The 26097-nt window shown below is 41.5% G+C and overlaps 1 protein-coding gene across 12 annotated transcripts in view; it reads right to left on the reverse strand.

The window, feature by feature from the left end:
* Nucleotides 1-26097, reverse strand: part of LPAR1 (lysophosphatidic acid receptor 1) — a 75334-nt gene that overhangs the window by 18282 nt on the left and 30955 nt on the right. For 5 of the 12 annotated variants that reach the window (XM_071801786.1, XM_071801784.1, XM_071801787.1 and 2 more), the window contains one exon: nt 21030-21777. In XM_071801786.1, coding sequence (XP_071657887.1) covers nt 21030-21777 — 748 coding nt within the window. Of the gene's footprint in view, nt 1-5986; nt 7816-21029; nt 21778-25269; nt 25515-26097 lie in introns of those variants that run through there. The other 7 variants (XR_011736358.1, XM_071801783.1, XM_071801782.1 and 4 more) reach the window with 4 other exon arrangements.

A 26097-nucleotide genomic window follows, 5' to 3' on the forward strand; every position in this document is an offset into this window, starting at 1 on the left:
TGACAGCACTGAGATCTGCCTAATCCCCTCCAGCTGATCCTACACACTGGGCCCACTGGCCACATCTGCACGGCACGCTGCTCTGGTCACTTGGTGGAAATGGGTTCTGGGTGCAGGGTTGGGATGTCTGGTAAAAGAAAGAGGACGGCAAATAAGCAGGGAGCCAGTCGTCAAAGAAATTGTAACTCTGCCGACTTCCAGAAGTGGCTGTAAAAACAAACAGTCGCAAATGGTGCAGCTGCATCGAAAGCAGGCTGTTAAAAGAAAAACAAAAGGCTCTTCCACACTCCTTCTGTGCAAAACCACAAGAAGCTTCTGCAAAGTTATCATTTCTCAGAATAATATCTTAGTAAGTCTAAGACATCTACTGTATTACATTCTTCTGCTTAAAATAATACAGGGTTGTGATCACGGATACAGGTTAAAAAATATAGAACCTAAATAGCGTAACATCAGCTATTGTTCCCTGATGCAAAAAGGAACTGAAGGACTAAGACTGCTACCAAACCATAAAGGCGATTTCCAGCTGGGTTACCTTCAGCAGCTGCACAGGTCTGCAGCTCAGCTATGGGGCTGATGAGACAGCGAGCTGACAGACCAGCAGAAGCGGTGAAACAAGACCATGACAATTAAAAAAGGCACCTCCTCAAATTCCTGCTGCCAGCTTCTGGATTGCTTCATGTTAGAAAAACCTACAGCACCAAGCAGACAGGCTGAGCCCACAAGTATTGCTCAATGGTACCAGCATGCGTTCCAGAGGTGGAACCCGGGGACACAGGAAATAGGTTTTATTGCAACGCCAGCTAATTAAATCACCTACACTGAGTACTCCTCCTTTAGCACACACCCAGAACTGTGCCTGCAGGATCATTCAGATGTTTTAATTCAGGATTGCTTATAGTAGTTTAAGTCAGAATATTTTGGGACAGACACACTGATGTATGAATTCACAAGATTTCTATAGTTGTTTTTTTTAGCAGATATTTGTGGGCTTGCACCTAAAGCAAATGGGAAGCTGCATGAGATAAACTGAGATCTCTGAGGCAAAAGGACTCCACTGAGGAATTTTTGGGTTAAAAAAAAAAGGCAAAAAAAGTAATTAGTGTACTGCAAGCACATTGCTTGCAAAATCCTTCTACTCAGCAAAGTAATTGCTTCTAAGAAGTAACTCTGCTGCTCTAAATGAAATACACAGCATTTTTTTCTTCTTCAGAAAGAAGAAAAATCCCTGAACATTCAGTAACAAACTGAAGGAAATGAGTGAGAGCTGACCTGAGTTTTCTTTCAAATGTTTTAACAATGACAGAAATATTGAGTCAATACTGAGGCAAACTCCAACACGGCAGCACGTAGGGGAGGTGCATAACGAAGGAGCCCTGATGCAAACTCAGATAAGCCTTTGCTGGACTTAATTTAAAGCTCCTGGTGATTCTTGCTGGCTTCTCACCATTTTTCTGCAGAGCTCAGAGCAGTGGCCGTAACAAAGCCGGTCTAGTGAAAACAGGAAGAAATGTGGCAAGGCAGAGAGGCCATTTCAATACTCTAGGAAAAGCCCATGTCTCCAGATGCTTGTCCTTCACAGGCAGGCTTTGTAGCCTGCGGATAGATCACAGCTGTGTCTCAAATCAGGAAGGCCCAAACCAACGAGCACCACAAGCTTCAGATCAGCTGGGTTTTGTTCTGCAAACTACGAAGGCAGAAGAAGGGCACACATTTTCCGTCTCAGGTACCTTTTTTGAGACACAGGCAACAAGGGATAAGTTCAGTTATTCCTCCTCCAATATTAGTTAGCACTTAGCTTCCTTAGTCACCTGGTGACACCACGAGCATTTTGACTGGCACCAGTGCTCTCCCTGTTGCATTGCCATCTGAACCTTGACATTGTAACTGTGTTCATTGAGGCTCCATCTATACATGTGAATATACATGGCTAGGAATAGGGTAATGGACAGGTTTTCCAGATGACCTCCTGCAAGGTTGATGATTCCATGGTATTTTCAGCACATATTTTTTTCTGAAAACACTTTTTATATCTATAATTGACTACACTCTTGCTGTAAATGGTATTTATCAGAGAATTTCAGTAGATCTCATGCTTTTAAAGATGCACTATACATTATATTCATAAAAGAAGAACGAAAAAATAGAAGAAAAAAAAGCGCCTGTAGCTTATCTGCAGCCTAGATGTTCACCATCTCCTCTTCCTTATTCTGCATCACAGAATAATACCTCTATTCATCTACTTTGGGCAGGAGTTCAAGTTGATGGTGAGGCCTTGAATCCTGTGTTCAGTTTTGGACCCTTCCCTACAAGAAAGACATTGACTAGACAGAGTTCAGAGAAGGGCAACAAAGCTGGTGAGGGGTTTGGAGTATAAATCTGATGAGGACCAGCAAAGGGAGATGGGGCTTTTCAGCCTGGCAAAAAGGAGGCTGAGGGGAGACCTTATCGCTGTCTACAACTGCCTGAAAGGAGGTTGGAGCATGGAGGATGTTGGTCTCTTGCCCAGGTAGCAAGTGATAGGACAAGAGGAAATGGCCTCAAGTTGTGCTAGGGCAGGTTCAGATTGGATATGAGGAAAATATTCTTCAAGAAAAGGTTATCAGGCATTGGAACAGGCTGCCCAGGGAAGTGGTAGAGTCACCATCCCTGGAGGTATTTAGAAGACACATAGATGAGGTTCTTAGGGACATGGTTTAGTACCAGAGTTAACCATGAATGGACTCGATGATCTTGAGGGTCTTTTCCAACCGAAACTATTCTATGATTCTATGACTGCCGAGATCTCCCAGAGTTCAGATGCGGCTGTCAAATACTCCTGCTAGCAGCAGGTCTGAGCTTGAATGTTGCTGCAATGCAAACATTTGAGTGGAAAGCTCAGTCATTCACAGTAGATAGTGCAGGGCACAGGTAAGAGGAGACATATCAAAAAGTAAGGAAATTACTCTGTTCGCAAAATGCAGTACAGAGTCAGGAGGATTTGAGATCAGCAGTGAGATGAGCACATACAGTACAAGGAGCACAGGGAATGGCAGAGGAATTATCCCAATGCCTGCAAGTGTGTTGCATATCACTGCAACAGACGCATGTGAACATTTACAAATGAAATTTAAAACTTAGTATTTTCCCCAGAAATATTCTATCAGGACACGTGTAAAAGAGATGAAAAGAGACAACCCCAAAAGTTGTTTACAGAAGAAGAAGGCCATACGTGACCTGTCACCTCTCCATCCTTCTCCCTAGCTGAGCTTTCTAAATTTTGTGACACTATGGAAAGTTGTTCCACTAAGCCGGCATCACAAGAGCATGAGCTGTCTCCTTCTTGTGTGGAATATCCAGCAGCACAAACTTGCTGACAAAACCCTTCCTTGCCACAATTCTTAGGTAATTTTTCTGGGAATATTCATATTTAAACCAATCTGCTACACACTAAGCAAGGAGAAGGAAAGGAGTGCATGTTAAGGAATGGAACTGATGTGTCTCTCTGGCTCATTTAGCATTGCTTGGCTTTTCAAAAGCGTGTTGTTATCATGGCTAGAAATTATTTAATGCCACTGTTGCATTGTGTTTGAGCTGCCTGCCTTTAAGGACTGTTTTGTTTTGTTTTGGTTTGTTTTTTTTTTTTGAGAAGTGGTGAAATCAAAGACAGTGGCACACCTCCGTGTCAAAGGAAGTGATGGGACTCTCTGGGGTTCCTTGCTGAGGGATGCCCTGGAAGGACCAGGAGAAGGAGCCAGAGCAGACACCACTTTTGGCTTTCTCAGAGAAAAGGGCTGAGCAGTGCACACTGATCGCCCAGGAAGAGTCATGGCCACACTCTGTAATGCTCCCTGTCATCATGGCATTGCCAGTGACCCAAAAACCTCACTCATGGGAGACAGTCCTGAGCCCCAACCCAAATTCACTGCCCCAGACATCTGTTGGGGTTCAGAGACAACTGCAATGACCAGAATTTGGGGGGTCATCTTCCCGGTGCAGACCCCCCAGCTACACTTTTTTTTGTTTGTTTTAAGCATTTATAATAACTCGGGGACATGACACAACCAGAGGAAACTCCTGCCAACGCATCACTTGCCGACCAAACGCACATTTATCCACTCTTGAATGCTCATGAACTCCAAAGCAAGTCCTGGAGCCAGAGCTGACACTGCCACAAAGAGGGCAGCTGTGGTCACAGCAACGAGGGATCCCCTGGAAAAACCTCATGCCAAGGGCACAAATTGCAACATAGGTACACAGCCTTTAATCTTAAATGATGAAAATAATCTAACACAAGTCCTCTCCATCTAAATTAAAGAGCAACTCATGCATGAAGTGAGCTACCAAATGATTAAATATTTCCAGATGTCTCTGTTACTGATATCTCTCATGCTGGTTCAGGAAGTTTCCGAACCTATCGCTAGCCTCAAACGCTTCTCTCACAGCTCTCTAAAATGCTGGCAACATGCCTGTCTCTTCCAAGCACTTTGCATTTTATTTTCCTGGGGCACAAAAGATAGAGGTGTTTAAACAAAGAAAATATACTTCTAAGCTTCCAGGCATGAGGATGTCTTTTTTTTTTTTTTTCTTTGTAAGTGGTTGATCCATGTCACAGAAGTAGAGGAGATGGTTTCAAGATGTGGTCACATACATCTTGTATTATCACATTTCAGCATACACAGAAATCCACAATATCACAGCGTTACAAAATGCTGCCCCCAAAATCGCATACGTGCAGCTTTACAGGCAATTATATCAGGATACTAGTGCCTTTTCTATGCACTGTACTACGAGTACTTTCTTAACAATAAAAAAAGTTAACTCTTTAAATATGTATCAGAAGCCTTCTGCTTGTGTTGACTTTTTGTATGTTGTGGTTTCTGCTTTCTTACATACATCTGAAGAGACGCTCAATGCAATTGCTGCATCTAACAGACATTTATCTTTGTTGCTTGAAAGCAACAGCAGTAAAAAGAGGCAAAGAAAATTAAAATAAGGATGTCAAAGCTTATCTAACAAAACCTCTGGCAAGTATAATGTTTTCTTTAGTAATTTTTGTTGTTTTTTGGGGAATCTGCGCTCAACAGTTCAATATGCAATGGAGCCATCCCATAATTGACAGTCTGCAAGATTCCCTCTACTGTATGAGTCAAGGGTAACTCTTGGTAGTCAGGGTGAGGGTGCACGAGACCACTCTTGAAACCTTTGGGAGAAAAGCATATTGTTTCAAAGTGAAATGTGCAAGGGAAAAAGCTCATGAATGTATTGTGCTCAGAGATTTTAATACATTTAATCACTGTTTTTTAAGGTCAAGTCAAGGTTTTAAAATCTGTTTCATGTTCCTGCTAATATTTCACCAACATTTGCAATGAAATCCTGGTGTTAATGCAGCCAAATGCAGAATTTGTGCTTCAGTCAGTTTTTGATCCAGCTCTCTCCATTCATTTTAAATGGCCAAGGAGATGTTAGAAATTTGGGGTACTGTCATACGCACTGTATCCTGGACAATTGCTACATCTGTGACTGAACATCCCTGCCAAAGGGAAATACTCAAACAAGCATAAATTTCTTTCTGGATCAAGCCTTGACCGGTAATTATCTCTGTGCAATCTACTTTTTCAATTACTGAGGCGCAATCAGGTCCTGAGCTTAGGAGCTGGAAGTATGTGACAACTAAGTTAAAAAAAAATAAAACAAAACAAAAATAAAATAAAACAAAAATAAAATAAAACAAAAATAAAATAAAATAAAATAAAATAAAATAAAATAAAATAAAATAAAATAAAATAAAATAAAATAAAATAAAATAAGGGAAGCTGGGAAGCAAACGCCTACAGGCAACGAGCCTACCCAGCTCCACAGGCAAGGTACTCGATACTCCTCCTGCTGCGGTAGCCCTGTCCTTCAGCCAGAGAGATAATCAACGGGAGGGCTCAATGGTGACTACTTGATTGTACTGTTTGCTAAACCTTCAAAGGAAAAAAAAAAAGGCTCCATAACTAAAATCAACATGTGATTTTCATTTATTTATTTATTTATTTTTAATTGTTAGCAACCCAGAGTTTCTAGGGATTCAGAATTTCTTCTGAATGGAAGCAACTTGCAATAGGGCTGCAGGGTACACAACCGGCAATTTCAGCAAAAGCAAAAGGAAAATCCCTGAAACGCACAAAAACCTGGAACAATCATTTAAACAATTTACCAAAAGCATAGTGAATTAGCAGCTCTCTCTTAATTAAATGATATGTGCTTGTAAAATCAACGTCTATATCCGTAAAAGAAACGTAAGAGGTTAAATCCTCAATGCATGTTACCAATTAAAAAATAGTTCATTTAGATCTACTCTTATGGTTTAAACACATCTATTTTTAGCGCACACTGGAAAAAACATGTTTTTACCACTGACAGGGTAAAAATGCAAAAAATGCTTCTTCCATTTCACAGCATGTTTCTAAAAACTCAGGAAAAAAATTATCTTTTTCCATGAGTAAATCATGATATGCTTGGATATTCGTGCCTATGAAAACAGTTTGCAGAAGGTGGTAACACATTGTTTCCTGGAAATAGGCCTGGAGTTGCTTTTCTGTGCCACCCCAGGAGTGCCCAGCAGCCCCATGCGGCTCAGAGACACCTGAGATGGGGCCACCGGCGCTGCTGGATGGGGTGGCCCCGTGACAGCCTCTCACAGCCCAGGCTCCATGTACTGTCTGGCTCTCAGAGGTGCTGCTCCTGCCCAGGAGCTGAACGGGGGCAAGGCCACCAAGATAAAGTTATAAATAACGAAAGGGAGTGGAGAGATGGGAACAGAGGGAGAGCAGAGCGAGGGCGGGTGAAGAATTAAAAAGAAAAAAAATAAAAGGAACATCTCATGGGAAACAGCATCAATCACTACTGTGTTCTCTGGAATGTGTTCTGAAGGTCACATTTCTTGAGTGCATTTGGCTTTATACACACCTCTCATGTAAGGAAAGCCTGTGCTGCCTGTGTGAAAGTTGTCTGCTCTTTAACGCCACCACAGAACAGCACACGGTGAATGGAGCACTAGGGCATTTGATGGATTAATAGACTGAAAGCTGGACTGTTCATCTAAAGAATGCTACGTTAATTATTTTCAGTTAATTAGTTTGCTTTGTTTGCTTATTTAAATTGACCCCTCCTCACTACAGAATGAATCAAGTCAAGCTTTTCTGCTGGACAGACGTAAACCAGCACAACTCATTTTATGCAGAACACTGGCTAAACAGCCAAGGATTGGATGCTGATTATTGTTAGTGAAGTACCATTTTTAATTCTCAGGGCCTACAGAAGCCATATATAGCCTATTAACCAATATGCATTCCCTTTCTTTTTTTTTTGGGTGTGTCAACAATTGGAAGCATGTTAAGCACACCCTGATATTGCTCTCTCCTTGTTGAAGAAGAGTAAATCCAAAATGCAACTGAAAGGCAAAGCCCATAGAGCGGGTTGAGCAACAGGCAGCAAGCAGCCAGCAAGCGATGATCCCTCAGTGCCCAGCACCCCTACACCTAATCCCACAACACTCCTTCTACCTGGGGCAAGGGCTTTCCGGGAAATGGGTTGCAAAACGCGAAAATCCACAACAGGGTTGTGCAGAGTAACGTGGAGAGGCTGAGCAGGAGAGGGAGGTTTTGCAGGTAACTGAGCACCCTCCCTGGGGATGGGAATGGTGTGGGCAGATGCCCCTGCTGAAACCTAGAGAGGAGGGACCAGAGCCAGCAGCCGGATTAACAGCTCTCTCGGGGAGTCTCCAACTTCTCGCCTCACCTGGGGCTGACAAGCTTTTTCAGCAGAGATCTCATTAAGCCCGTAGTGTGTCTGAGAAAGAAAAAGGAAAAAAATCCCAGATCTTCACATCTTCAGAGCTAAACCTTGCATATCACCCTACATTCTGGCACCAGAACAAAACCAGAGAGAAAATCCAATTTGCTTAATTTCCCATTTTCTTATGTTATGTAACACAGACATATACTGAAATAGTAACACAAAAATTGTGATTTCTTTAAGAAGCAATGACTACCTTCCACTGTTGTATATGACAAAGAATACTTCCAGAGACACATTTTTGAACTAAATTAATAAATTTCCATGCAGTGCTCTCACAAGTTCCAGAAACCGTGCCAAGCATTATCAGAAATGCCAGTTTCTTCTGTATTTCACAACACAGCCAGTGCATCAGCTTCAGGCACCAAGGTACTGCATCTCTTCCGCTCTCACCTGAGAGTTACCTTCTTTTCTATAATACAAATTTTGATTCACCAGCTCCAGAAGAAGAATTTTAGTCAGCACACTTTCTTGGGAAATGATTCTTCAGTTTCCTAAATGCTGCTTGGTATGAACCAGAACACAGGGGGAAAAAAATTGCATCTGTCTCTACGCAAACCTCTCTTTTTCCAACACTCACACCTACAACTGAGGTAACTCAATAGTTTTATGTGTAGATAGTGCAGTTACTACATGGAGATTGCACCTTTAATAGGACACTTGCTCAAGAGCCTACAGCAGAAGAGTAGCCGACCAAGCCAGCTGACAAACCACACATTTGAAGTGGGGCAGCAGGTACAAAATCAGAGGCTTAACTCCAAACTATCTAAAATGTGGACCATGATCTCTCCGTCTCCTTCACAGGTAGGAAAAATTGTAGAAATCTCTCAGTCTCACATGCAGGATGAGACTGGAACACCTGAGCATGTCAGCAGGACCACAAGATACTACGTTCACCTCTTGCCTGAAGGTAGAAGAATAGCTTGTGGTCTCCTCAGATGCATTCCTCTGCTCCTCCAGGGAGAAGGAAGGGCAAAGTTTTAAAGTTGCAAACTGTTAATATGTGTTTGGAAAGCTAAACACATGGTTCAAATGAGAACTCCAAGAAATACATAGCAGTTGCTTTTGTGTGCAGCAGCATGTAAACAAGAGAGCTGCTGGGGAGGGGAAACCAAATAACATCGGTAGGAAACCCAGACAGAGCAAAGGCTTTTGATTCAAAAATTAAAGAGCCAAGTCTCTCTTTGCATTAACATTACTTCAGAAATCAGTCATTGTAAACTAAAAAAACAATACTTTTTATAAGATGGAAGGGTACTCTCCCTCATACTCGTGGCTTCCCTGCAATCCTTACATTTTTTTTTCCTTGGACACCTGCATGGCAAAGGCAAGGTCTCCTGGAAAACGAACTGGTCAGCACTGAACTCCATTTCACTATTTGCCTCTGGAGAAGGAAGCAGAACATGGTGTGTGTGCCCTGCTGACATGACTTTGCACATCAAACACTAGCAGGCACGCTTTGCAGGTCTGCCAGCCCAAGACAATTTTTAAATTGTAAATTTATGTTTTGACCTGTGCAAGCAGGGGTTAGAAACACCCACACATCATTCCCACTCTGTTTTCTACAGCATGGTAGATGAGAGCTGCTATGTATTCCTATTTACAGAGAAGACATGACTTTAGTCCTTCAGCCTGTGCCTTTCCTCCTCACGAGGCTCTTCACAACCCAGAGTTAAGTGACTCTTTGTAGCCCCTCTGCCAATTAACTGAGAGCAATGGGTTGTTTTTTATGTCACTTAAAGTTGACGGTTTCTTATTAGGTATTGAAAGAAATATGTCTCACCATTAAACGCTTGTAACCTGAAAGTAGATACCTCACTGCCTAATGTACCCAAACTCATGGCTATGTTAGTAAAGTTTTAATTGTAACCTGCCAATATCAAAAGTAGACCTTGTAGCACCAGCTGCTGATTAAAAGACACAATGTAATGGACTTTTTAATACTGTTATGCACCAGACTCTTCACTCCTCACCCCGGCCTGTTTTGGGATGTTAATAAACTGCCCCAAGTTGTGAAGAGTGAGCAGTTTCCACTGTACCCTTTTGTCTTACATAAGCAGGATGCAGTTATGGTAGAAAATCTGTCATTAAATATGCTTATTTTCATAACTAATAAATGTAACCAACTTTAAAAAAAATCCAACACATTATTGAGGAAATCCGGTTACCAATCTAAACCCATTAAATATATTTTTAAAAAAATGTCCTTCAGTTTTCCTTTTTTGAACTACAATTTTCAATATTAGTTTAACAGAACAAAGTCACAACCATTCTACAAATATTCAGTAGATTTACACAGCTTTTTTTCCTTCTCGTTATAGACACAGCTTCTGCTTGGAAAATGCATTTCTACGTTACTCCTTGTACTTTTAGAAGAGTAAAAAGTGGGCACTTAAAAGCAACTTCAAACATGGAAAGATGAGAATTATCAATGCCATATGTCAGAGCAAGTTCCTTCTGAGGTTACATCAATACCAGAAGATAGGAAACAGCTCCCAAAACTGCTTTTGGGAGAACAAGGAAGGTAGTGAGTCCATGGTCAGAGGAAACGATTTCCATGAAAAGAAGATAAATGCAGGAACTTGGCAGCTTTTCCTGCTTTCAGCAGCTAAATTCCCTCCCTCTTCTTCAGGAGATGATGACTTCTTTCATGAAGGAAGATATTTCAAAAATATTAACTGTCCTTGCAAATCTATGCTATGGTTATTTTGGCAAATTTGTACTCAGATACCAAGTGCCTTATTAGAGCAAAAAGACCCAAGCAGATAGCTCCTACTTCAACACAAAGAAATGCAACAGGGTTGTGCTCACTCCCCTCAAACTTATATGAACTTTTTTTTTTTTCAAGTAGTCTCATAGGCTTTTAGCAATAACATCAAGAAATTACTATTTCAACCTTCTGCAACACACAAAGGCTGGTCTCCTAACATCAGCCTGCGGCAGCAGATGGGCCTCCCCACGATGGGTATGTCTGGCATAGTTTTACAGACTCAATTCTTACTTCCACAGTTGCAGAACTTAAAGTTGCCCTTCCCACAGACTTCAAAGCCCTCATTCCTGAATGTTCAACCACCTCCTGTTCGCTGGCGGGACTGGAAACCAAGCGTTTTCACTTATGGTAGCTCCCCTTGGTCCAGTACTTCATTGAGTAGAACAGACCGACAGACAACACTCAAGCACAGAAAATAAATGCTTCACTTAACAATTCATGTCATAGCTTCTGAAGCCTCCTGACCTTCCACACAAGCTCTGAGTCCTCTACCTGCTCTCCAGGTACGGACAGGAAAGGATGTGTGTTCGCCAGTGGACTTGCCACATACACTTGAATATGGTATCTGCGTTTCTTCATGTACACACAAGGAAAAAAAACTTCAGAGACTTTTTTAGCCTGAGCAAAGTGGAAGAGTGGCCCAAAGGTTTCCTGAATGAGAACTGCAGAATGCATGGGCATTTTCTTCTGCTGTTTTTGCTTTCAGCTTTAAAGAAGGGCATCATATGTGTAAGTATGTGACAGAAACTTACGTCATGAAGGAGCTGAAAAATAAAAAAAAAAAAAGAGAGTGAAGAAAGGAAGAAGGAGAGCAAGGAGAGAAAGGAGAGAAAGAAAAAAATAGGAAGATGATGAAGACCTTTGTCTGAAAGAAAACAGAAAAAAAGCAGTCTACCTGTAAGCTCAGCAACAGCATCTCCAGCTGTATGAAACAGGAAAATAGGAAGCTGTTCTGCTAATAAATCCAGAACCAGAGGAGCTCAGAATCACATTTTTCTTTCACATTCAGGTTCAAAATACACTTATTAAAAAAATGCACAAAAATACACCTTTTCCTTGAACACAGTTTTCATGGCAAGACTGGCAGGAGGGGGCACAAACACTGTTCGAAGGCTGTGACTCACTGCTGATCATCTGCCACCCCACTGCCCAGCTGCTGTACCTCAGGTATCCCAGCAAGCTCTTCCACCAGCAATAACTTTGTGTTTTGATGTTAGAGCCATAGTTTCATTGAAACTATAAAGGCAAAACTAATCCAGGGTTTTAAATTGTATTCTTCCATTTTCACAGGTTACCCCAGAAAAACAGAGCCCAAAATACTCACACTGCTCATGTGCAGTGCAGCGATGCACAATAAGAGGCACCACTTCTCCTCTGCCACAAAACAGTCTCTTGTTCTCAATGTTTTCCACTGGTGGAAACAAATTATTGTTTACTGCCTCACTGAATGCAGTTTTGCAATGGGATGAGTTAACAGCTGGCGTTTTTGTTCGTGTAGTTTCTCCAGCTGAGGTCTAGCTCTAAGTTTGGATTAGCATTTGAGTGTTTTCTGCTGAAACAGGGGAAGGACAAACAACATCTTGAAGATGAAAATACAAGCCTGTTGCTGGATGTGGAGAGTACCCCAGATCTTGCAGACTGCAGATGCTGTAACAGTTACCAAGGATGCAAAAAATTTAACTCAGAGAGTCAGTGAAGAAATTAAGCAAAACATTTAGAATCAAAACTCCTCATGCAATTCTGTCCTTTGCAGAGGACAAAAATGTTATCTTGCAAACAGGCATTTTGTAAAAGCATTATGGTTGCCTCTTCTAAAGGGTGGATTTGCTCTTTCTGTTCCAAAAAAAATTCAGCTCAAAAAGCCCAAGATCAGTAGGTCTTGGTCATGTGCTGACACTTCATACATAAGTCTTCCTGCACACGCTGATTTTCAAATTTCTTCCTCAGTAAGAATTTCTGCCTTGGGCTTTCAGCTTTTCTCAAAGTTTACCAAAACCTCTGGTTAGAGCAAGTGTCCCACAACACATTCCCATCTCCACTGTTTTGCAGAAGCCCAGGTTGTAGCACTGCTAAGTGGTAACAGATGGCAGAGCGAGATATGGTACTAATTCATTCTGGATTAGTGCAGATTTTCACCAAGTGAATTTTACTTCTTAACCAGCAGTTTGTTATTTCACCTGGATCTGAAAGAAGAGGTTGGATTCTATTGCTTGGGGGTAGTGGTGTGATTTCCAAATCCTATTATTCATAAAGAAAAACAGAAATTAATTCCTTTGGCCTTGTTGAGAACAATACCTACTTTTCCCATTGCAATTCACTTTTAGAAGCCTTTTGGAAACAAGAGACAACCTATGAAAACAATTATATAGATACTTATTTTTTTTTTTAATCAAATTCTGAACCTGAATACAAACTAAGAACTACTCAAGGTTTATCCTTCTCTGGCCATTCTTGGAAGAATGCAGAGAGCTTTCCTTTGCCCTTTAAATTTATTTCTTCCCTGAAAAGGTAATAAATTATACTGAAGCCAGGGACTTTTATTAAACAAGGCCTCATTTCCATTGTATATAAAGGAATGGATTTACTAGAGGGATTTTCCCCCTTCAAAAATGAAGTAAAATAAAACCACATTCCTGCCTTGGGAAAAGATGGACGTTCCTCAAAGCATAGTTTCAAAGGATCCTGAATGAAAATAAATAATACTTATTCTTAACTGAAGGGGGAAAGAAGGGGGAACTTCCAAATGGTTTCCCCAGGGTGAAGCGATGAATTACACAGGGATACCTGGAATATTTTAGAGAAGACAGTTACCGGGGACATATCGGCTTTGGCTGGGGATGCAATAAATTTATTTGGGAGCATCAGTGAAGAAATTAAGCAAAAAATTTAGAAGGACACTCCCAACACACTAGGGTCTGGGTTCAGAGAAAGGGTCACCTGGATCCAAGGCACCAATAACTTCTGCTTCAGCAAGGAGGGCTTGCATGGGCTTGTTTTGAAAAAGAAAACTAAATAAGCTTATCAAACAAAGAAACTGATCACAGTGTAATATCCAGATGCTGTACTTCCGTATTCTTTTTCCTTTCAATATCCTTGTCAGCCATGTAGTACTGGGAAGAGATTAAGTTTGGGGCTACTAGACAAAATTCAAAAAGATCAACTGAAATGCATTTGCAGGACTATAAATGGCAATAAAAATGATAATTGAGTCAAATTTAGAGAAACAGACTGTCAGAGAGCACATAGTATTGCTTTGACTAGCAGCATGAAAAAACCCAAGCAAGCAAAAAAATCCTATGCAAGTACAAAGGGTCTTAAATTTAAGACACACTATAAAGACTGCATAATTACGTGCAGATTACAGCTGTGATCCTTAGCAAATTCTCATGCCTCTGTCATTTTAACTGAAACCAGAAATCCATTTTGCTAATGAGATGTAGCTGATTTTTAGTAGTTTTTTTGTGAAAACTTGTCTTCTTTTTATAAAAGTGATGGATCTGTCTAATGTAGCAATCAAGCCACCTTTATCAAGAAAATAAGAATATGGACCTTTATATGTACAAACAAAAAATATTACTTGACTTGTTATGGATAACAGACATCATGGAAATTCTATTTTTGTTGTTAAATCTGAATGATTTCACAATGAAATCTTCTAAAAAAATATAAAGAAAAATATGAAGACTTTGATTCTGTTTCTCACACTTGCAAGCTGAATGTTTTTTTTAAGTCAATATCAAAATGGCATTAAGATGCAATGGGGAAAAAAAAAAGATAATAGATAATACTGTCACTAAGAAAAGGGAAAGAAATCCAAGCCATCAAAATTCCTGTAGAATAAGGTTTGCTATAAAAAAAAATCTTATAGAATAATTTTAATTAAGATTTCATTTCTTCATCCAAATATTTGATTATACAGCTTGAAAGTATTGCTGTGACAGTGCGACTCTGAAAGCACTTATTATAAACCTTCTCTCTCCATACAATGGTAATAAGAATTAATCTTCAAAAGTCTATGAGGAGCGCTCCATTTAGACTACAGTTATCAGCTACAATTTCCCAGTTTACTTGGCTGTGGGTTAAATTCACAGTTTATGCACTTTTAAAATATACTTATCTAAAAAACACTGGGACTGCACATAACTGCAGCCTGTGTGCTAGAACAGAAAGTCATTGATGCTCAGACTCCTATTGCCAGCGCCAGTTAAAGAGTTTATTGCCCTGTTTTTCCGTCAGGACTAAATCAACACACAAGTGACATTACTGTGATGCAGGGTCAGGCAGGGTTGGTGACTCTGAACGAGCTTTCCGTGCTGGCCACAGGGCAACCTGGTATTTATGGCTTTACACACCCTCACTTCGACAGAAGGAGCAGTGATCTCACTGCCCAGCCCAGCTCTCTAAGGAAAAGGTAACGATGTCGAGGAAGAAAACAAACAAACAAACAAACAAAACAAACAAACAAACAAACAAACAACTCAGTGCTGCTCTTTTCCTGATGGGACCCCCACTACTTGGCGGAAGGACATCTCCAAGCAAAGACAATATACACATTTTTAGTCATCTCAGGGAAAACAATGCTGGAAAGCTCGGCGCTCTTCGTGGCAGCAGGACTCCTCAGAGAGGAGGTGAATAGGTGAAGTTGTCTTCTTCCAGTCACGAGGCTCGGAGCTAAACTCCAAAAGAGCCTCTTACCGGTTGCACTGCACTACCAGGGTTGACATTTGCTTTGGTCCACCAGGGTAGTTTTCTATGGGTAGGGAAGGTCTGCTGAAGTTCAAGTGGTGCCATAACCAAGCTCTGTGTAGACAAGATCATCTTCATCTCACCCAGGACCACTTAGTTGGTAACTGGTGAAATACAGTTAATAAGGCTGAGGTAGGTCAAAGCCTTAAGATTCAGGGGCTGACAAAGACAGGCCATCCCAGGTAACCACCTGAACCTGCATAAGGGCTATGCTAATCAAGACATGTCTCTGGCAAAACACAGGGTGCTGTTTGTAGCACTACTCTATGGTCTTTTTATTTTCTACTGAAAACAAAGTGCTTTTACTGCATGAGGGGAGGAAGCAGGAGAAGATGCAGATTGCATACCAGAAGAGATAGTGTAGATATTGAAAACATCTTTTAAAAAATGTGATTCCATAGAACTTCAAGTTTTTGATCTTGGAATGAAATGCATACCAATCAATCAATCAATCAATCACCCATAAAGGTTAAAGTTATCAATAGTGCACTTTTAGTTGGTTTAACTGTCTGTCTAGAGCATATGTTGACACCCATATGTTACCACAGTTATTTGCTACTTTCCATCCTGGTTTGGTACCTAGTTGTGAAAGAAAAGCTAGGAAAGTATAAAAATAAGTCTCTTGTGCAATTCATAAATGTGGCAGAAAGAGAGGGCAGGAAAAAAACTGTTGCTGAGCATTCCACCCTTCCAGATGTTTATAGTAAGCTTCCAGATGTTTTCCTTGCATTCGCTGCTTTGTCGTAATAAGCAAGGAACCGTCTTCAAACACAGTGAGACTCCTTTAAATCAAAACAGTTTATACAAAAAGAACTTTCACCTTTTTATCTGTGCCCACATTAGTTTCCAAATCTTGCAGAATAAACCACATTCTACTAAAGAAAGTGGATGGCCTTACAGGTGGGAAAGGCCTACTTGTCTTTTTAGTTCCAGGAACACAAAGGCTAAGCAACTGTGAATTCATTGTTTGCTCTACAAATGCGGGCGTGTAAGAACCGGTAAAAGACACTAGTCTTTTGTTATGTACTCTAGATCATGGAAATCCAGAGCAGAGCTAGTTTTTATGGCCCTGATTAGTGCTTTCACTGTGTCTTAAGAGAGTAGTTATTGTAGTTCATTTTTGGGCCAAACCTGCACAGTTAGCATTCAGGCTAACTGTGACCTCCACCAGAAAAACAGCTGAGCTTTGTCCTTAAATGTAAGATAAGGTAATGGGGACGATGGATGAGAAGATGCCAATTTTCAGCTGTCATATCTGCGAGGTATCTGCCTGTTACCTTGATTGTTCATTTAAATGTAACACATGACGGTGGTGAAAGGCAAAGTGTCATTGAGCTGCAAGCCAAACCAGACCTGATTTTATGGCTCTGTGCAATACATAGATCAGTCCTGCCTTTGCCCCAGCACAAAAGGAAGGCATGCTCTAGAGAAAGAGCTTTATGTTCCTTGTTACTTTTGAAAGATTTCAAAAGCAGCCTTGTTAAAAGAAAAAAAGGGCTCAACTATGAAATCACTTCCTTCTGTTTAAAATATTTTACTCAAGGAAAAAAAAAAACAAAAAACAAAACACCACCACAAAATAAAACAACAAAAGGGCATTAAAAAAAAAAAAAAAAATCTGTTCTGTGCTTTTGACTTGTTCCTAGGATCGAGCATCCCACCAGCTCTGTGGGATGACGCAGTGTGCCAGATCCCGACCGCTCCAGCCTGCGCGTCAGGCGGCCGTACCCTCCCCGCACAATCAGCCCCTTGTCCGGGCGGCTGGCGCCTGCCCCGCACATGCTGACGGCATCGCTGCTGGGGCTGCTCCCCCTTCCAGCAGGCTCTTCTCCTCTCGGAGCAAGGCAGCAAGGCGCAAGGAGCGCAGGCGGTCTTGGGCAGCTAACAAACAAGAAGGTCTTGTGTTAATTCCCTCCCCCTCCCCTGCCCCATGAAACGTAGCATGGATGGGGACAGAGGAAAAGATGGATCTTCTGCTTGCAGCAGCAAGGATTTGCCTGGGAGTACAGCCGGCTGGAAGACTTCAGGAAGAGCCGTTTATGGAAGTTTAGAAGTCAAGCGAACAGTTCATTGCTGCCCAAATCACAAAGGAGTTACTTACGGCTGAGCAGCATTTTAACAAAGACCATGAGAGGACTGGTTTGCCTCCCTCTGCCAGTGCTCATAGGTTCACTCAGACTGCCTGGGTTCCTAAGGCACCCTTCCCTTCTCCAAAGTTAATTGCCTCCTCCTGGATAAGCGTGCTGACACACAAGAGCTCCCTTCCCCACTAAGGTGTGGGACAGGAGAGGTGGGAGAGCAATCTTCAAACTAAACTGAAAAGCTTCCTTTCCCCTCTCCACCTCCAGCAAAAAGTTAGTTTCTGCCTCAAACAGGAATGTATTACCTTGATTTGCAACCAATAAGAAAGGCAGGAGTTCTTTTCCGCTGTGTTATTGAAGTTCACTGATGCAGAAAAAGCCAGATCACATGAGATAAACATTCAGCAAGTTGCTCCAGGCAGCGTCAGATACCCACCTTTTCTGCCTTTCACATAGCTGAAGCAGATAAACTTGCAGTACTATGCATTGACCACCTTTGCAAGAAGGCACTCAGGAAGTATGACACTTGAAATTAAATTTTGTGCTTATGAAAAACTTTGAGCCAAACTTGCAAGCAGACCGCAAGCAGTGCCAGAGCACCAGGGCACACACCTGAACAACAGGCCGACCACACTGTCTACTCCAAACTGAGATACCACCCAACTGGAGCTCTGAATGCTTAGCTTTTTTTCATTAGAACCCCAAACAATCCTCCATTGGAAGTGCAAATTCAGTAACATGGGATGGCACTTGGCAGCTGATGGCAGCTAATGAACTCTTCTCCTTACTCAGCTAGCACTCTGCTTAACACGCTGATGTACAAACATTTAACCTCCCAAAAGTCTCTGTGGTTCTCCCATGCCTGTTTTGTGGCTTTAGTCTATTTAAAAAAAAATATTATTAAGACAAAACAGAACAAAAAAACCAACCCAAACAAAACAAAAAACCAAACACTCACCTCCCCAGCCCCTCTTCGAAACCCAAACAAAGAAAACCCAAACCAAACCAAAACCCACAGCTGTTTCCCAGCCAGTTTTATCTTGCAACTGTGTCTCACAGGTGATGTGAAAGTGTTGCTGCCTCTTTACACTATAGCCCTACGACTGATCTCCTCCCACAGAAGAAACCATGCTGCTGTGGAAGAAAAGACACCACCCTTTTCAAAATAATACTGAAGTGGGAGATTCCAAATACAGGATGAAGAGTGTCACAGCCTGGCAGTGCCTTTGTTTTCTTTAAGCAGATTTAGTAAAATAATACATTAACTCTCTCTGTAAATGGTGTTTTATGCAGATTGGAATAGGTGCTAGAACCGAGTGTGTGCGCTACGCTGAATGAATTTAACTGCATCCGTAACAATTAATGAGGTCCTGTTTGAATTTTGAAGAAAACTTCAACATGAGGAGGAGGGGCAGGCACCGAACTCTTCTGTCCAGTGACCTGTGACAGAACCCGAGGGAACAGCAGGAAGATGTGCCAGGGGAGGTTCAGGTTGGACATTAGGAAAAGGTTCTTCACCCAGAGGGTGCTGGACACTGGAACAGGCTCCCCATGGAGGTGTCACGGCCCCAAGCCTGACAGTGTTCAAGAAGAGATGGACAACACCCTCAGACACATGGTGTGAACTGTGGGGGTGTCCTGTGCAGGGACAGGAGTTGGACTTGGTGATCCTTGTCGGTCCCTTCCAACTCAGGACATCCTATGATTCTAGGTGGTACTGAAGTCCTGAAAAATTTTACTCAAAATAGCCACAATGAGGAATCAAAACATTACTGAACTACATCAGCAGCTAAACTTGAGTCACCTTCAGTTTGGCTAATTACCTGGAAAAAAATAAAGTACTTATTAAGGAAAATAAAGGGCTACTTTGTGTTCTGTGCACACCTCTACTGCTGTGGCCACACAGGGTGGCCTCTGTATCTTCCCTGTGAACTCTGCTCACAGAAGAATGGAGAAGGGTGCAGTCCCTTCCCAGCCTTCCAGCTGCACACATACTTCTAGTCACATACATGCTTGGGATTAGCTGCCATGTGCTGTTTGTTCAGTGACTGTTTATTTATTCCTACAACTCTGCATTGCACTGGTATAAGTGCTTACTATTTCCCGCCCACTTTAAGAAAAGTTTGAGCCAGTCTTTCACTTCAGAGGAAATGTTCCATTGCTCTACAGCCAGCAGTTCCTTCAGGAGGGAAAACAAGGATCTATTTCCTAAAAAGAAGACTGCTAAACTGAATATTTTTTTTGTGTTCTTAACCTCATCTTGCCTTCTGTAAGGAGGATCATGGAGGTGGGCAGGGATAGATTTCTAAACCATCACATAGTCAGGAGAGGCTTTACCTCTGGCACTACAGCCTCCCTTGAAAAACTGGTAACAGATTCTTTCCCTAAAGGAAAGAACAGGACACGGAGGAATGACCTGTCAATGGTTGAACAGGTTAGTCAACTACACAGATTACAAAGCCAATCACTAGGTCAGAGAGCAAAACAGACCTTCTTAAACTAACATGTGACTTGACACAGTGACTCACATCAAATCTCTGCAACTATTCTGCTGTGTTTGTTCAGGCAGTAACTGACAGAAAGCACAAGTCACAGTGTAAAGCCATGGAAATCAGGATGTCAAAGCAAGAACTTGATGCTAAGTTTTGGGCTTTGTAGACTATGTACAGTTGCATTTATGGACTACTAGGGCAACTTCATGATGCAACAAGGTACTAGGATCCCAGGAGGCCTGTGTGCTGTGCTGGATGACTTCATAGGTGCAAACACAGGTTGGGACAAGGAGACAAACAGCACCATCCCTGCCTGCCTGCAGCTCACTATGATCTGCAGAAACAGAAAGCAGAACAAACTGCCAAGAACATTGCTGGGGACAGATACGCTGTATCTAGGCCGTGCTTTTGCATAAGGAAACTGAAAGCCCCAGAAGAAAACCAAATACAGCCAGAAAGCTCCTGACCCATGTTTCCCTGTTTTCAAAGCCCTGAAGCTTAGGCAGTGTGCTGAAGGACACCAGTGCTTCACATGCTACTTTTCCATATTAGAAAACTGGCAGAAACTCAGATGTGCCAAACATTATAGAGCCGAGTGAACAGAACATACATGGAATCATGCTTAACACGCAAAATCTTTCCTTCAATAGCCTGTTGCTGGTTATTGTTCTCCAGACGTGGAAGTACTGCCTGAATACACGACACCTTTTGGCTGGCAAAAAAGAGACAAGAGGTACTTCAGTGGAAGATTGAGCCCTCCCTGTTCTATTTTAAGGTTGCAGCCATCTGGCATCTTCAAAGGCAAGAGGGAAAACACTGCACAGGACAGGCTGCTACAGCAGGTCTTAAACTTGCATTGCTGCAAAAAAAATACTACCTTATATCTTGAGGTCCTAGATTTTCATGTTATAAGGCTGAGTGACCAAGTCTCTTATACCCACTTCCATAAATAAGCTTGATAGTCCCAACACATTAATGAACACTGGGGGTAATTATTGCCCTCATCTCTTCTAGTGTGTTCCAAATGCCGCCGACCTCTCAGAAGCCAGACATGCATTACTGAAATCACCTGATAGGAAACAGAATGGGGAGAACAGATGAGGCAAAGTAAGCACTTACCAAGCACAATGACCACAGTCTTCAGGAGGCTCATCATGGTGTCCCGATTCCTGCGAGGTCCAGAACTATGTCTGGACATTCTCATAGTCCTTTGGCGGACGTACCCAAAGATATGAGCATATAGGACCACCATGACCACAAAAGTGACCAGGTTGAAAATAGCCCAGAAGACCAGGTAGGAGTCACTATAGAGTGGTGCCATGTTGGAGCAGTGAGTGATATCACAGATACAGTTCCATCCGACACTTGGTATGGCACCCATGACGATGGCCATAGTCCAGATAACAACAATTACGACCACCACTCGCCGGTTGCTCATCCGAGTATGTAGCTGCATTCGGAAAACTGTAATGTGCCGCTCAATAGCAATGGCCAACAAATTGGCTACTGAGGCTGTCAGGCTAGTGTCAATGAGACCCTGACGGAGGAGCCAGGTGCTTACAGTCAGTCTTCTAGTGTTGGGTCCTGTGTTGAACATTAAGTAAAAGTAGGCCAGCCCTGCAAAAAAGTCCGCAGCGGCTAAGTTTGCCATTAAGTAATAAATAGGAAAGTGGAATCGGCGGTTGACATAAATAGCCACCATAACCAAGAGGTTGGCCAGCATTATGAAGATGCAGACGGTAATCCCCAGTCCCATTACAAGCTTGCTGACAGTGTTCCATTCAGTGGCTAGATATTTTCCACTTCGGTTATAAAAGAAGGCAATGGTTTCATTGTAGTAGCACTGTGGTTCGCTCATGGCTGTGGACTGAAAGAAGTGGGGGAAAAAGAGAGACAAAAAAAGAATAACATCAGAACTGAAAACATATGATTGCCTCCATGGACAAGACATCCACAAAGAGTGGGGAAGGGCACAGGAAGGGAACATGCTTCAGAACAAATTTATTTCTTTTCAGACCAAATGGCATTCCACAACTCACAAACAATTGCTCTGAGGAGTCTAGTAACAGCAACCAGATTAGAAACAACCAGAAATGCTTCCATCTGCTCTGGGAGCTAGCGTGATTTCTGACGTAGTGTAAATTGCACAGTAAATGATCTTCTGGTCAAGCGGATCTGCTCAAAAATTCTCTTAAAGAGAAGGGCATGCAATTTGTAATTAGAAAAGTTAACTCTGTTATAGGACACCTTATTTACATTATCAGTGCATTAAACTGTTGCTTGGACCTAGTGGTGCTAAAAGAAGATCTCCTCAAAGAGAAGGAAAAGTAGGTTACATTTCCCAGCAGAATGCCCTCTGCCAGGGGCATTCCTTCTTGTCTGGTCTTAAAAACTGGGAAGAACACCTTAAATTAAGATAGTCAATATGCTCTAAAACTGTGAATTGCCAAGGCCACGGGCTCTGCCTGTCTGTAAAGTGTGAAGTGCATTTATAAACAATAAAATGAGCATGCCATTGTATTTCTGTGAGCGTTCTTCCTTTCCTATCAGCCGCATTTCTAAACAGGGTTTGAAATACACCACTCTTTTAAGTGTAACTCATCTGAACTGGCTTGCTCCAATTTGAAACAGAAGGAGTGAGACATCAGAAAAGCAATATTTGACTTAACTAGTGTTAAAAGTATCAAACCTTGTTTCTTGCATCAAGTATTGTTATGGCTATGTCAGGGAGTACATTATTAATTTTCATTACTCAGCTAAGCACAGATATCGGTGCAACAAACAAGCTCCATACTTCACCAGAATGTAGAAATTTTGCATAAAGCTGTTGGCTAACAAGAAAATACTTAATGAGTTTCCTTCCTCAGTTATAATCAGTTACTCAAGTGTAATTCCCCAAAAGGCAAACCTTAGAAAAAAAAGCCCATCTGAATAACATCCTGGTTCCTTGTTTAGCATAGCTTAACAATTAGGATGTAAAAATAATTATTAAAAACAAACAACACCAAAAAAACCCACAAAGCAAGAAACTCATGCCAAAACCATCTCTTTCTAAAGACATCCAGGAGACTTGACTTTGACACCCTCCCTGTTTTTATGGCTGTGAACTCTACTGACTAAACTTGAATTTTTATAAAAAAAAGGAGCAGTTTTAACAAGAAACTGAGTAATAAGCCAAATCAAAGAACAGATCAATAACACTAAAATATGAGAATTTCTTCCTGTTAAACATGCAAACAAACCCCAGTAGCTTGGACAGCTCCAGCCATTCTGCAGGAAATGCTACAGTTAACCTGACCTTCATGTTACAACCAAAAATGTGAAGAACTGGGAAACAGAGTTAGCAGTTGGACTCAAGTGAAAATAATATCTGATGAAGATTTCCTTAGAATTACCCAAAGGTACTTCTGTTTCCTTTCATGTCTCTCTGTCAACATAATTAAGCTAATTCCAATATAGTAATATACACAACTTTCCACCTATAACCTAAATGCTTTACATGACATTAGATTTATGCTAAAGAAAAAGGTCTTTCTAGAAGGATTTTACCTCCAACGGAAACATTGATCAGAAACATTTTGCAGACCCAGGAAAGTAAAAAGCTAGAGTAAATAGTATTTCTCACCACAGTGACTATAAAACTTTTATTGTTCCTCTAGGATACATAAACTCTTAGTTTAGAAACGTTTCAGCCTTAATTAAGAATTTTTAAAAGTTCTCATGTAAGATCCCTCTGTTGCATAAAAAAACCTATTTATAAAGGGTCCTTAACAAAGGGAGACCCAGCTATAAGACAGCTGGCTTTAATTCTTTGGTTAAAGACTGTGTGGTAATAACAGGTCAAGTATAAGAACCCTTGAGGGAGAGAGGAAGGCATATGAATGAATTAGTGGCCCTTATAAAAGCTTGCCAACATCTGTATTAATTATATGAATTCCCTGTTTTTTTTTTTTTTTTTCTCTCTGTAGGAATATCTGGATGTAGTCTTACAGTCTGAATTACAGAGGAGGTCGTGATTCCAGGACCTAGCGGACTTCTGTGATCCTGAATAAGTTCTGTCTTTGTCTATAGATTTGTTGACCTAAATTTTTCTTTCAGATGGCTGCTGTCCATATGTAATGATTCCTGCTCCACTGTTGGTCCTGTGGAGAGAGGTCAGCTATGCCTGGCAGAACATACTTTTAATTCAGAAATTTAAAATGTGGTAGATATAACTTTTTTTTTGGTGGTTTTCTTTTGCACATAGTCTTAGAACATGAATTATTCCCTGATTTTGTAATATCCTCCCTAGCCTTTTCATATGAAATCTGAAACCAGATATGACTAAAAAAAGCTCACAGTAACATGCACTGATAAGAGCTGTGCATTGGTCTTATTCGCAAAATTCCAATCAGCACTCAGTGTATGCAATGAACATAAGAATATGTAAAAAGCTACAGAGTCATTTAAAAGCATGACAGTACTTGACTAATCCCAGAGGAACAGCATGAGGCTCGCTGGCTCTTTCTCTCATTTTGAAGACACAGAAACAATATACACTGTTTGCATAAGGGATTTTGGAGAAGTTTTGCTTTTAGGGCATGCTAATCTAAAACCTAGGATCTCCTTTAAAAGCTATCTTTTCAATCCCAAGGGACAGAAGACCACAAGAAGAGACAGTTTGCTGACAAAACAGGAGAATTCCAGACGATCAGCCTTCTCGGATGCGAGTGTATATCTTACAGGAAGGTTTTGACCTTCCAGGTCATGAACATGCAAATCCCAAGACACCACATTTACCTGTGATGCTGTTATCTGACTGGAAAGGCTCAAGCAGGAGGGAAATATAACGTATCTCTGAGTACTGAAAGTGTTAACATAAAATAATGGCATATGGAAGCATGCAGACCCATCCCCTCCTCCTGCCCTTGCAAGAAAAGGGGCAGAGAAGTTTATATTTTAATTTCCTGACGTTTTCACTCAGTGTGTTTCATTGCCTGGGTAAGCCAGATGTGCAGTGCCCTGAGATTTACCTCATCCATTTAGTATATCTCAACAGAAGCTTAAAACAAACTAAGCAGCAAATTGCCCATGTTAACTAAACCTCTAGGACACATCTATGCAGAAAAAGCAAACATCTGAACTATAAACCAAGAAGACAGATAAAGCAAAATGGAGCAACAGCAGGCTAAAAGCAAAGCCTCCTGTAACCATGTGAGTTTTATTTAATATTCAAAGCACAGTTGTCCCAAACCAAAACACAAGAAAATCCTGAGTACATGGAGTTAAATCTCTTAAAATCATGCGATGTAGTTATAACCACAACACAGTCCACACAAACTAGGAAATTTGGCACCAAGACTTAATAAATAACACTCACTCTGCTTCTACAGTCAACACCTAGCCATTCTGTGGCCAGAACGTCACCTTGGCACGGGCTTTTCCAGCCACTGTCTGCTAGACTTGTCCTCTTGACTCTTCTGGTGGTACAGGACCATGGCACTGGGGCGGCAGTGTGGACACTGGGAAGAAGAGCACGTGTAAGCAACTTCCCAGTGTTTCCTGCTTGATCCATCTTTCTGCTGCTGCACCTCTCCATCGCAGCTTTGAGACTGGGGTGAGGATCTGGATCCAAGACATGGAGCAGGCTTGTCAATGGGATGTTCTTGGGTGAGCAGCCCATTACCCCCTTCTCCACTCAGGAAAGAGACGGGTGTTGAGAAGGCACTGGGTGCCTGGAGCAGGAAGGTTAGAGAGGAGCTCTGGATCCTGCCAGCTCAGTGGTGAGCGACAGCCCACCTGGTGAGGGCTCTGCATGGAGAGATGCTTCAGGTGGAAAACAAACACCAACAAATTTTCAAATACCGCTGATTGATACTGTCTAAACGAAGCATTAGTTAGCACAAAGTGCCTGAGGTGCAAATGATCAGTTTACAAAACCCACTGCAATCTGAGAGTTTGCAGAGTTCCTCAGTCCACCTAACAAAAAAAAAAAAAAGTAAAAGAAAAAGAAAATAAAAAAAAGGACCACCCCCCCACCAGGAATGGGTGCATTTAATTCTCACTGAGAGAAACAGAGCTGAACATTTTTAGAATACTAAGGTTTGACTTTTACAGAGCTTGGAAGCCACAAAAATGATTCCATATCCAAGAAAACTCTTAAAGATATTTTAACCCTTCAGTCTCCAAATACAGTCTGCTCCAATCT

The sequence above is a fragment of the Patagioenas fasciata genome, chromosome Z, assembly GCF_037038585.1.
Source record: "Patagioenas fasciata isolate bPatFas1 chromosome Z, bPatFas1.hap1, whole genome shotgun sequence".
Lineage (NCBI taxonomy): Eukaryota > Metazoa > Chordata > Aves > Columbiformes > Columbidae > Patagioenas > Patagioenas fasciata.